General features: G+C 40.4%; 1 protein-coding gene across 1 annotated transcript in view; it reads right to left on the bottom strand.

Annotated features, from left to right (window-relative positions):
• Window positions 1-8,134, bottom strand: part of LOC128740961 (uncharacterized) — a 60,742-nt gene extending 52,608 nt beyond the window's left edge. Inside the window, exon 1 of the mRNA XM_053836540.1 lies at window positions 7,552-8,134. Within this exon, the coding sequence (XP_053692515.1) occupies window positions 7,552-8,134 (583 nt within the window). The remainder of the gene's footprint in view (window positions 1-7,551) is intronic.
• Between the last annotated feature and the right edge of the window lie 5,061 nt (window positions 8,135-13,195).

Raw genomic sequence — 13,195 nt, 5'->3', positions numbered from 1 at the left:
CAAGGAAACTACACGGTATCAATTTCAAGACTGTCGGTACCTATATTACTGATATTCTTCCAATACGAGTGGCTGCCGGACACTCTTTCGAACTTGCGAATCTCGGGGAACTATATATTGTTTGATAGCAAACTGATTCAATTTGTTTAAATTATATAAATTCATGAATCCAATGCCACCAGTTTCATTCAAATCGGTTGAATATTGTTAAAGTTATATGCTATGGTGGTTTTATCCCGTTAGTGGGCGTGTTTCACCCCGCATGGAAAAATACTCTATTTTTTGGACGTGTTTCCAAATCGCAATAAAAAATAGAAAATCATTACAGATATTTATGTTTTTATTTTTTATATGTAGGTAATAGATCAATTGTTCATTTAAAGCAGATAAATTAGAAATTGAGCTACAACTTTTTTTTATACAGGTGGTTTTGCTTAGGCGGGCGGTCTTGCCCCGCTTACCCTTACTGGATTCTCTGCGAGACAAATAGCTTTGTTAAATGTAAGAAGATTAGAACAATGTAACGTCCGTATAAATAGAATTCTGTTGTCCGAGATAGTTTAGTTGCGTAATATAGATGGTCAAATACGATCACGCGGTGTTTTATTCTGCCGAAAATTTGTCCTGTTTCGCTGTCCATTGAAAGCTGGTACTTTTCGTCTTATGGCCCACAGGATAAGTTCAAAGATAGTGGGTATCGGACTTTCGTCTGCGGATTTGTGCTGTCCGTAATTGGTGAGCAGCAACATCGCTGGATCTTCTTATTTGTGTTGACCACGGCTATCAGCCATCCCACATACGCGAACTCATCTACCACTTTTGGTTCGTCGCCGTCAACGATTACCGTCCACGAAAAAAGCACGTTCGCTTCGTTTGAGCATCTGTCATTCATGTATTTAATCTTCGACGCGTTTATTTTAGGCCGAATCCTCCTAGCCACCGCTTTCAGTTTAGCGCAAATGGCCTCTGCAGTGGCAAAGTTTCTGGTTTTAATATCAAAGTCACCTGCGTAGCCAAGAAGTTTGCTGTCTTTTCTGAAAATCAAACCATAGGTTTCGAAATCTGCTCGGCGGATCACTTCAAGAGCGAAGTTTAAAATCTTGCAAGATAATTTGTTAGCAGCACCTTCACTGCGTCTCGAAGAGACTAGATCCGATGGATTCTAACAGCCTCTTCCAGCCGAGATTCGAACATACGACGTATCTCAATGCCAACTGGGACACAAAATTTTAACATTTGGTTTCTATTATTTCAATACTAGCTGACCCGACAAACTTCGTATTGCCACAAATTAACCTGTGTTGTACATAAATCATGAATCTCGGATGATCTTTGTCACAATCTCGAGTTTTGCAAGCCCCCCAGTGGGCGGCGCTTCCGACGGCGGGTCAGCGGCAACACTCGCGACCGTCTCGTCCTGGATGATCTAGTGTTACTATAGATAGTTTTTGTGGTCTTGTATTGACTAATGTTTTATGGAAGAGTCTCGAATTTCTCGAGTTTGATTAGTTTTTGAGTTTCGCAAAAATTTCTGTTTTATTTGTATGAGAGTCCATATCCCCCTACCACAGGGGTGAGAGGTCTCTAACTATCGTAAAATAAATTCAAGACTCCAAAATCTCCCACATGCCAAATTTGGTTCCATTTTTTTGATCAGTTCTCAAGTTATAAGGAAATTTGAATTTCATTTGTATGGGAGCTCCCCTCTTAAAAGGGGAAGGGGTCGTAATTCACCATAGAAAAAATTTCTGCCATCTAAAACTCCCACATGCCAAATTTGGTTCCATTTGATTGATTAGTTCTCGAGATAAGAGGAAATTTGCATTTCATTTGTATGGAAGCCCACCCTCTTAAAGGGGAGATGGGCCATAACTCGCTTTTTAAAGAAGAGAGGGGTCTCAATTCACCATAGAAAAAAATCTTGCGTCCAAACCCACTTACATGTCAAATTTGGTTCCATTTGCTTGATCAGTTCTCGAGTTATAAAGAAATTTGTTTTTCATTTGTATAGGAGCCCCCCCCCCTCTTAAAGTGGGGAAATCCATAGAAAATATACCATAGAAAATATTCTTGCCTACAAAAACACCCACATGATAAATTTGGTTCCATTTGCTTGATTAGTTCTAGAGTTATGAGGAAATTTGTATTTCGTTTGTATGAGAGCCCCCCTCTTAAGAAGGTAAGGGGTCCTAATTCATCATAGAAAAAATGGTTGCCTCCAAAAACACCCACATGCCGAATATGGTTCCATTTGCTTGATTAGTTCTGGAATTATGAGGAAATTTGTATTTTATTTGTGTAGAAGCACCCCCTCTTAAAGTTGGGAGGGGTCCTAATTCACCATAGAAAATATTTTTGCCTCCAGAAACCTCCACATGCCAAATTTGGTTCTATTTGCTTGATTAGTTCTCGAGTTATGAGGAAATTTGAATTTCATTTGTATAGGAGCCCCCCCTTCTAAAGTGGGTAGGTGTCCCAATTCATCATAGACAAAATTTTTGTCTCCAAAAACACCCACGTGCCAAATTTGGTTCCATTTGCTTGATTAGTTCTCGAGTTATGAGGAAATTTGTATTTCGTTTGTATAGGAGCCCCCCTCTTAAAGTTGGGAGGGGATCTAATTCACTATAGAAAATATTCTTCCCCTCGAAAACTTTCACATGCCAAATTTGGTTTCATTTGCTTGATTAGCTCTCGAGTTATGAGGAAATTTGTATTTCATTTGTATAGGAGCCCCCCCCCCCTCCTAAAGTGAGGAGGGGTCCCAGTTCATCATAAAAAAACTTTTTGTCTCCAAAACCACCCACGTGTCAAATTTGGTTCCATTTGCTTGATTAGTTCTCGAGTTATGAGGAAATTTGTATTTCGTTTGTATAGGAGCCCCCCCTCTTAAAGTGGGGAGGGGTTCTAATTCACCATATAAAATATTCATGCCCTAGAAAACTTTCACATGCCAAATTTGGTTCCATTTGCTTGATTAATTCTCGAGTTATGAGGAAATTTGCATTTCATTTGTATAGGAGCCCCCCTTCCTAAAGTGGGGAGGGGTCTCAATTCACCATAGAAAAAAATTTTGTCTCCAAAAACACCCACGTGCCAAATTTTGTTCCATTTGCTTGATTAGTTCTCGAGTTATGAGGAAATTCGTATTTAGTTTGTATGGGAGCCCCCCCTTTTAAAGTGGGGAGGGGTCCATATTCACCATAGAAAATATTCTTGCCCTCGAAAACTTTCACGTGCCAAATTTTGTTCCATTTGCTTGATTAGTTCTTCAGTTATGAGGAAATTTGTATTTCATGTGTATAGGATCCCCCCCTCCTAAAACGGGGAGGGGTCCCAATTCATCATAGAAAAAATTTTTGTCTCCAAAAACACCCACATGCCAAATTTGGTTCCATTTGCTTAATTGCTTCTCGAGTTATGAGGAAAATTGTGTTTCTTTGGTACAGGAGCCCCCCCTCTTAAAGTGGGGAGGAGTCCTAATTTACTATAGAAAATATTCTTGCCCTCGAAAACCTTCACATGCCAAATTTGGTTCCATTTGCTTGATTAGTTCTCGAGTTATGAGGAAATTTGTATGGAAGCCCCCCTTTTAAAGAGGAGAGGAGTTATAATTCCCCTAATAAAGAGGGGAGGGGTCTCAATTTACCATAGAATAAATTTTTGTCACCGAAAACACCCACATGCCAAATTTTGTTCTATTTGCTTGATTAGTTGTCGAGTTATGCAGAAATTTGTGTTTCATTTGTATGGGAGCCCCCCCTCTTAGTGGGGGGAGGAGTTTCTAACCATCACTAAAACCTTTCCTGGCCCCAAAAAACCTCTACATGCATATTTTCATACCGATTGGTTCAGTAGTTTTCGATTCTATAAGGAACATACGGACAGACAGACAGACAGACAGACAGACAGATAACAGACAGAAATCCTTCTTTATAGGTATAGATTATCTGGTTAGTCAAAAGAACACTCAATTTCAACCAAAATAGCTTTTAACTGAAAATAATTCCCCATTTCCTGAATAAACTCCTTACGGTTAGGCTATGTCAGATTTTTTTTGTAAACCCCCCCCCCCCCCCCCCAGGAAACATTTCTGGCTACGCCCATGGCGTAAAGAGCTGCTATTTTTGCAGCTTTCGATTCTTATAATACCGGATGAAAAGGGATTGATATCCGATAATATTGCTTAGCAAAATATCGATGCCGGATACTCGATATATCTAATGAAAATATCGATACCTAAATATCGCACATCCCTACTGTGCATTGGTTCCCCACATAGGCGGCGCATGGGAGCACATAATGCGCCCCGTAAAGCTGGCGATGTTGAGTGTCTACGACAATGACTGGAAGCTAAACGACAACATCATCATCATCATCATCATCAAGCGCTTTGAAACTTTGTAAGAGAACGAAAAGGTTCAAGAAATCGAGTCACCGGGTACCTAATGCTCATTGTGGAGGACGACTTAAGCGAAACTGCACGACTACAGGGTGAGTGATGAAGCCATCGTTAGAGCCAACTGTAAGGGAATCGTTTGAGCAAAAAAAATTTCTGGCTATTTGGAAGCAGTGACCGGCATACTATAAAAAACTATCGCGGGATTACTAACCTCTCTGCGTCGTATAAGTTATTCGAAATTATAATAAGCTCTGTTGTTCATTTGCTTACGAAAGGGTATATTTCTGCTGATCAACACGGATTTAAGGACTACACATGGACTTGCAGCCCGAATCCAGAGCAGAAAGCTTAAATTGATATAGGGTTTATTTCTAATCCCCGTCATAGTAAGGCAAGCCACTATAATTTTCATTATTTCTTAGGTGGATTTAATGAATACTCCAAAAGTTCTTGTGCTGATTTGACTCAAACACACTTACTTTCCGATCCGTGCACTTTGAATTGACTAAAAAGCGATTAGTAAAGCATTTTATTGAAATTACGCAACTGACTTTATTTCTTAAATTCGTCGCACCGTTTTAAAATCCGTCCATCAAAATTTTTCATCGTCCGAACTAAAAATAACAATAATGTTTACGAAGCTAGCGCGCATGTTTTTGTGTAGGACGGCATGACAAATGTTATTCTGCAAAATTTCTGCTGGTCATGCAAGTTTTCCCGGCTGCAGAATAACGACAATGCGTTGCGTGAGTTATTTTCATTTTATGAAAGACGATTAGTCGACATTTTCTTCTTCGTCGCACGAAAAAAATGTAGGAAATTTGGCTGCTAGGAATTCTTTGATGAAAAAAAGCATTTAAATAGATCTCAGCTCACTTCGATTGATCGCGTATGATAGTCAACAAATTAAAATATTAGGGAATAACTAATTTTGCATTGTGTGTCATAAAAATTGCTGATATTTTTAATAATTCGAGTTGGATAGGACGGGAATAGGCAATTACGACGAAGCAGCAACATACCCTAATTAACACCGATTTAAAAGCAACGTCTGACCATATTAACCATGGCATACTTTTACGGAAACATCCCTAACTTGGCGCATTACAACATTTTATCCAATGGCTAAGCTATATAATCGAGCACTTTGCGTACAGCTCAATTCATGCCTTTTCTTCCCATTCTTAAACAAATCGGAGGAACTTCAAGGCAGGTTTATGGGCCTATTGTTTTTCTCGCTGTACTTCAACGATGTGGCATTACTTCTGGGTGATAGTTGGTTGTAGGTGTATGCGGACGATTTGAAATTATTTCTAGTTGTGTAGTTCATTGAAGACGGTCGCAATCAGTAACTGGATTTTTCAAGGTAATTCAAGGAACCTTACTGCTTAAGGGCGTTGTACTGCCCCTGGTCAGATCAGCATTAGAAAATGCTTGTCTAATTTGGAGTCCTTACCCACTTGTCTGGACATTGAGAATCGAACGAGTGCAGAAAAGGTTCATTCGTCTAACATTACGTGATCTCCCATGGCGTGAACCCCTTAAACTTACCGCAGTATCTTGATCGTTGTCGCCTCATTGGCCTCGACACATTATTAGAACATCGGAGCAAAGTTCAACAAGCCAGGTTTGTGGCCAAGACGCTGAACGGAGATATAGATTCGCCACACATACTTTCGCTTCGTTCTGCTCAACTACTTCAGTGTCATTTGCATTTAACGAGCCCATGGCTGCATGTATTCGTGCATTCCCTTCGATGGAGCAGGTGCATGAATTCGGCGAAAAATCGGCCAAGTTTTACTAAAAAAATTGTAATTTAAGAATCTTATAATTTGACCGCAATAATTTGTATTATAGTTTAGGACAAATATTTACGATTGTATAACGTCGAATATCATTTCGTGGTAGACTATAACGTGGAAAATACTGTTTCGCAGAAAACCATTTCGCGCAAAGTGTTATGCGGAAAACATTTTAGCGGAAATTTGGTGGAAAATAATCAAGCCCGTGGCTTTCGATTTACTTTGAGAGTAAAATGTGACCGTGAGAAAATGTGTACCGTCCTTACTCGCTGTCGCTCATTCGGGCCCAACCAAATAAACCAACTGAAGGTTTTATTAACTGAAATACCAGTGATCAGCAGACCTAGTAAAACAAATAAAGCTACATGGTTGAGATTTTTGCGGGGTAGGGGCTGAATCATCTCAAACACGTTTATAGAACCTTGCACAATCTATTACAGGAATTTCCATAGGAAGTTTTACTCTGTTAAATGGTTTTCCGTGAAAGGGTTTACAATGAAATGTTATACAACCATTTTTAACTAAGATTAGTAATTACCTAAGAATCCTGCAATTATCAAGATTTACTAGAAAAGAATAGAAGTAAATTAAATTTTTTACCGTTTGAAGCTGCACAAAATGGCAATTGTAGTTTTTCGTGTTGCTAGGAGCCAGGTGTCTCGAAAAGATCTGACTCGTTCTAATACTTGAACATCAAGAAATCCTAAAATTTCCCCGCTTTTCCATCATTTACGTCACCTCGATCTCAAGACGGCGAAAGAAAAAAAAAACATAAATCCTGCTGACTGTTCATCCTAGTACATACAACCTTCGGTAGTGATTTTACACAAGTAAAAGAAAAGGGCAAAAGTATTCTTTTCAACGGAAACGACAACACGAATGACGACGACGACGACTACGTTACGGAAGGGGGCGTTAGCACATCCACCCACAACGCGCACAGCAGACGGTCGAACCGACGATGCGATGTCAGGACGGAAAAAAGAATGAAAGAGAGTAAATACCGGCCAGGAAAAACTAGAGCCCGTTTTTGCGAGGGTCGAGTAATCTTTACACGGCCCGGGAAGGAGTTTTTCCTGCTTCTGCTTGAGGTAGGTTGTTCGTGAGAAAAACGCTGCCAGCGGCAGCTGACATTCACCCTATCTAGAAGCATTCTTTTTTCGTTTCGCTGTTTGTAGGTTATTATAGGTTAATTAAAAATGAGTGACTTTCTAGAACAACAGTCAGTCAGTATAATTTCACTACTGCATTCCAAAAGAGATAACCGCTACAAGTGAATGTGGTGAAAATGAACAGCAGTTCAGAGGTAGTAAACAAAATGCCATTTTTGGAAGTACTAACTCTTACCTCGACCGCTTCTCCCCACGAACCGGAGATCGTTGAATTTGGCCACTTGGTTCTTCATCACAGCTGTGCAGTTTCGCAGTTCGGCGCAATAGTTTTCGTCGTTGCCGGCGCGTACCGTCACCATCGTCCCGTCGCCGACGTCTCCGAGCGCGACGACCTTGAACGCAACCGGAAGTGTTTTATTCGATCGCCAGTGCGGTGGCAGCACCGTGCAAACAAACAGAGGACTCCCGGTTCGAATCAGTTCGCCCGGATGCTCGGAGAGAAAATCGCCCAGCGTCCGTTCGGCCAGTATATCGGACGTCATCTTTGTGTAGGTGTCCTGGAGTATGCTGGCGGCCGACGGTGGACCATTTTCTCCAGCTGCTGCGCCATTGTTATTGCCACTGCCATTGTTGCCACTGCTGCCTGTGTTATTGTTGCTACTACTACTGTTGTTGTTGTTATTGTTATTACCGTTGGCCGCTGCGCCACTTCCGGCAACGGTCGTGCCGCCACTGCCGCTGTTATTGTTACTGCTGACATTGTTCGCATTTGTGTTGCCACCACTGTTTGTCGTCGTATTGTTCGTAGTCAGATGCATTTTTAATATCGACACGCTGTGATTTATGCTTTTATCACGTCCTTTTTTTTGCAACCCGTCACAAAGGGTTTTTTTTGTTTGTTTGTATTTGTATTTTTACTACTTGGTGATTTCGATTCTGTTCATACTGTTGAATCGCTTTCCTCGGTCAATATGTTACACAATCGAACTTGGTCGCAGACTATTTGGACGTTTTAATTGACTTTGGCCACTGCCGAGTGCTGCATTCGGGGCGGGATGTTTTCGTTCTGTAATAAAAAAAGATAATTAAAAATGTTAAAGAAGCGACGGTTGGCACTATTGGTTTAATGTGTAGAGAAAAGTATAGAAAAAGGTCGTCCTTCTCATACGTTGTTTCGCTTGGAATCACGTGCATTTAATGCGACCAATAATACTTAATGCTTCTTTAGTTATAAATAATTTTTGAGAAATTATGATTTTCCAGCTTTAAAAAACTTAGCTAATTTTCCCCCGATGCCACCCGAGCCCCTTTTAATTCGCCTATTGCTTAATCCTAATTATTTGAATCAGCCCTGTTACTGATAAGTACGCACATGTTGTACCTCTCAAACATATAGCAAAAGGAATGTGCAACATAATTCTCCCCACGGAACGTTGGAAGGTATCGGAAAAAATAGTACGATGCTGCAATATTTCATTCACACATTCCATTATGCATTGCGTCAAATCGGTATGCAATTAGTGCTAATATACATTCGCAAAGTATGGGGAATGTTATGAAGACATCGATTCACCGCTGATTGGATTTGCAGATAACTGAAGCAAGGCTCTCTATATAATTAGGGATAACAGAATTTTATTTCTACGCCAATTGGTGACTTATTATTACATTTTAATTTTCACATCTCTTAAAATTCGTCAGCGGATAAGCCAAGTAATTAGTACTTTTAAACAAATCAAACCCCTTTCCCCAGACTATCGAAATGCATTGTCTATAATTTGCTTGCAAAACAGCATTACACACACTCATCACAACATGCCACAGCCACAGCTTGAGCAGGACGACCTGCAGCAGCAGTGTCACATTTATCACGCACGTATTCATAATCTTTCCACTCCCGGAAGCACCAATCATCATCTGTTCGGTTTACTAAATCCGTCCTAGCCAAGGAACGCAGCAATCGTGCGGACTGATCCGTCTGTTCATTTTGTACAAACGTACATAGTAATGTCCTGCCAAGAATGCGTACGGCCTCCGCCGGCCGCTGCGTTGTGCCAATGACAGCCACACATCACTATGTTGCTTATACGGTCCCTACCGAAACGATATGAACTGCACTCTACTGCACGGCACAGTTCCTGTTTCTGTTCACGATCTGTTTTAGTCAAGTACATTGTTACTGCAGTATTAACGCAAACATAGAATTCACCACCCTGCTCTGACCATGGCAAAACGCACAAAACTGGCTTTTCACAACAATGACCATAGTATGTGGCCTGCGTACGGACTAGAAACCAGTGGCAGTGGCGAGTTTTTCACCGAAATACTGGCCGGCAACCGAAAATAGGACGGTTGGGATTAAGTCTACCACCAGGATTCACTTAGCAGCCACACGCTGCTGATACGTGGAGGTCCCAAGTGACACCGATCGGTCGAGTGAAATATGTTCTAATCAAGCAATTGTTGCTGATACGTGTTTTATCTGTGCAAATGCCTTTATGGTAGTAAGAATGAGGTATGGTCGGAATGAGTAATTATACCAAATTTGGATGAAATCGGAGGTGGTCGATTACAACGGGTAAGATCACTTGAGAGGAAATAACTCCTATGTAAACTACAAAATTGAATTTTTCAAAAAACCCAAGATAGAATATCTTGTATTAAGACTCCAGAATGCTGGAGTCCTTCTGCATTAAGACGGCTTATTTAACGATTGACTCAGGCGACTTAGCTCTTGGAAGGAGATTCTCTAAATCCCTGGTGCGTGTAAGTGATGTTGCTTACCGACCAATTCCCTTTTGGCCCTTCATACAAGAGTTTGGAAGCATGACCAATCGTTGAATAGGTACAACTCTTTTTGACATGATAGGCTCATTGCTATGAACGGATGTTCTGCTAAGACGGTAGTAGTACCATATATTCATATTCATATTCATATTCAAATTCATGTTCGTAACTGGTCATTTCCTAGGGGTTTCCGGAGTCCCCCAAACATGTCCAGATAGGACCAAGCTTGACCCCAGATAGCAGATTTGGTTTCCATTGAACTAGTTATTGAATTCTAGTGTGATTTAAGGTGTCGCATCATAAGTTTCTTTTCATGGACGAAACTGGATACTTGACTGGGTGTTCCCGGAAGTCCCCGAAACTTGTACAGATATAACCATTGTTGCGCTAGGTAGTTGATTTGACTTTGATTGATCTAGTTTTCACATTCTGGCGTAATTTGAGGTGTCGCATGATAAGTATTGGTTCATGTTCGATACTGGCCATTTCCAGCAATAAATTAATCCGGAACATTTCCGTTCAGTCCCAATACAGCGTAAAACTCCTAAAATGGTCGCCAATCGGCATATGTTGCATAAAAAATCAATACCGGCTGTGATTTACGATCTTTTTGGAAGTGTCATTGAAGATTTTTATTTACTTTATATGAGTAATCTGCCCTTTAAAACTTCACAAAGGCGTAACTCAAACATTCGTCGATCGATTTTTTCAAAAATTGGCTCAGAGGTGTAGGACGGCAATTCAAACCAACTGGCATTTTCAGTTTAAATGGCCTATTTTATTTTTAATAACGCTATTTTGAACACCGAGCCCCCTGTACCAGCTACCATCCTGACAGACGCAGTCCTACATCAAAAGGGCTTAAGTTGGGTGTCCAGTGTGCGTGTTAAAAGCTATCCTTCGAGTGGCCAAGGAAATGGAACGATGCTTCAAGTGCATGGGCTTCGGACACCAGGCGCGAAACAGTCAAGGCCCAGAAATACCCGGATCGCGTCGGAAATGCAACGAGAACGGCCATTTTGCAAGCAACTGCATACCCTTCAAAAACGACGAGAGAAATGACCACACGACGGGGGCTTCCAATGGCCAGCGTATAAAAAGGCGCAAACGGGCCAGCAGTGATGGAGGAAACTCAGAAGTGGGTGCGAGCTCATATGAAGGTTTCGTGATTGTCAAAATCAACGGGATCTTTATGTGCAGCTGTTGCGCGCCGCCAAGATGGACCATGAAGTAGTTTCAGCAGATACTGGATGCTGTCACCGAGAAGCTCATCAGACGAACCCCGATCATTATCGGAGAAGACTTCACCCAGCTAGCACCAACTCGTATATCAATGTACGAAAACTATCGTAAATATCTCCTAACAAACTCAAAATCGTAACTAAAGCTGGATAAAGTGGGATCAAGTTGATTTTCTGTCGTATATAATGATAATGACTGACATACATACGATATTCAGCACAAAATCGTAGAGTAGTACGGAGCGACTCGCGCTTAATCGGATATTATCGTATATAAATACGTATATAGTCGTAACGCTCAAAATTTTTCGTAATCACGTATATCGCCTCCAAAATAGTACGCATATGCCAATTTTGCGCATGAAATACGATTTATTTAGCATGTATATCTGTACGTAATGCTGATTTTTATCTTTTTTATACATATGAAAATGCTAGCTGGGCAATGCCCGTGTACCGTGGAGTGGAATAGCAGATGTACTAATTTTAGAGGATACAACCTGTTGGAAGCCATGACTGCTACTGAACGATTGTAATGTGAGTAAGACGGACGCGAATCCATCATCGACGTAACCGTCGCACATAGGAGTATGTAGAACAAAAACGTGGCCAAAATTATTTCAATGGTGTTTAAGTCTGTGGATGCATCAAATAGCTCAAAAAAGTTATTATTTATTATTTTTAGATGATAAATCTAGTAAATAACAGCTTGTTTTCAGCTAGCAGTGACATATGTCCTTTTTGACATACATTTTCAGTGTAGTATTCGCATGTTAAGCAAATATTGGAATCAAGAGAAACATGACTTAAAAACAAATTTACATCATTGTTGTATTTTTTCTACAGTACAATAAAAAAATGTAGATCGTAAGTCCTAATTTTACGATTTAGAAACCGCTACGAATTTGAATCACTCTCACTTTCATCTGAACTCGCGTTTGATACATCGTTGCATCCTTCAAGTTACAGGTTTGGCTGACCTGGAACGAGTAGTTTAAGCGCTTCGGCTTCGGGTTAAAGACTGGGTAGTTTTTATTGGCTTTGCGCGAGAATTAATCAGCAATAGTATTTCTTTCTTATATTTAGGGATGGTTCGATCACTTTGACTCAATTTTGATTCATTTGACAGTACCATCTCAGCCGAGCAAAATTTGACAAAGTTATGTACGGAACATTTGTAGAACTGGATTTTATCTACAATTTTGCTGAATAAAGTTTTGCTCTATCTTTTGTGGTTACGGCGCTACAATGCTAGTACCTCTTTAGTAACTAAGTGAACGCTCATTTAGTCACTAATGAGTTACTACCATTGTAGCGCTGTAACTACAAAAGATACACCAAAGCTTAATTGAGCAAAATTGTAGATAATAACTAGTTCTACAAATGTCCCATAAGTCACTTTGTCAAATTTTGCTCGGCTGAGATGGTACTGTCAAATGAATCAAAATTGAGTCAAAGTGATCGAGCCATCCCTATATTATTAATTTCACGGGCGAATCTGACTTTGACTGGACGGCAAAACTTCAGCGATTAAGGATTATGCCATACAATTTTTTTCTGCCTGGTAATGTTACTTATTATCCGAAGAGGAACGACGGAGCTGTCTAACGAATCGGAATCGCTGTCTAACGGGTACTTAAATTTTTGATTATATTGAATATTGTTGAGAACCATCGCATGCCCACTTGCTGATCAGCTCCGAATCAAATCAGAATTTAGATTTCCATCATCAAGCAAGGACAAAAAACGTCATCTAGATATTTACATAAGCGTGAAGCTGCTACTAGGACTGCAACTTTACCTCAGCATGGGTATCTGTTACTGAAAATTCTACTTCTGGTGAATAGCAGT

Source organism: Sabethes cyaneus, chromosome 1 (assembly GCF_943734655.1).
Source record: "Sabethes cyaneus chromosome 1, idSabCyanKW18_F2, whole genome shotgun sequence".
In the NCBI taxonomy this organism is placed as follows: Eukaryota; Metazoa; Arthropoda; class Insecta; order Diptera; family Culicidae; genus Sabethes; species Sabethes cyaneus.
This window is presented reverse-complemented; position numbering and strand designations above follow the sequence as displayed.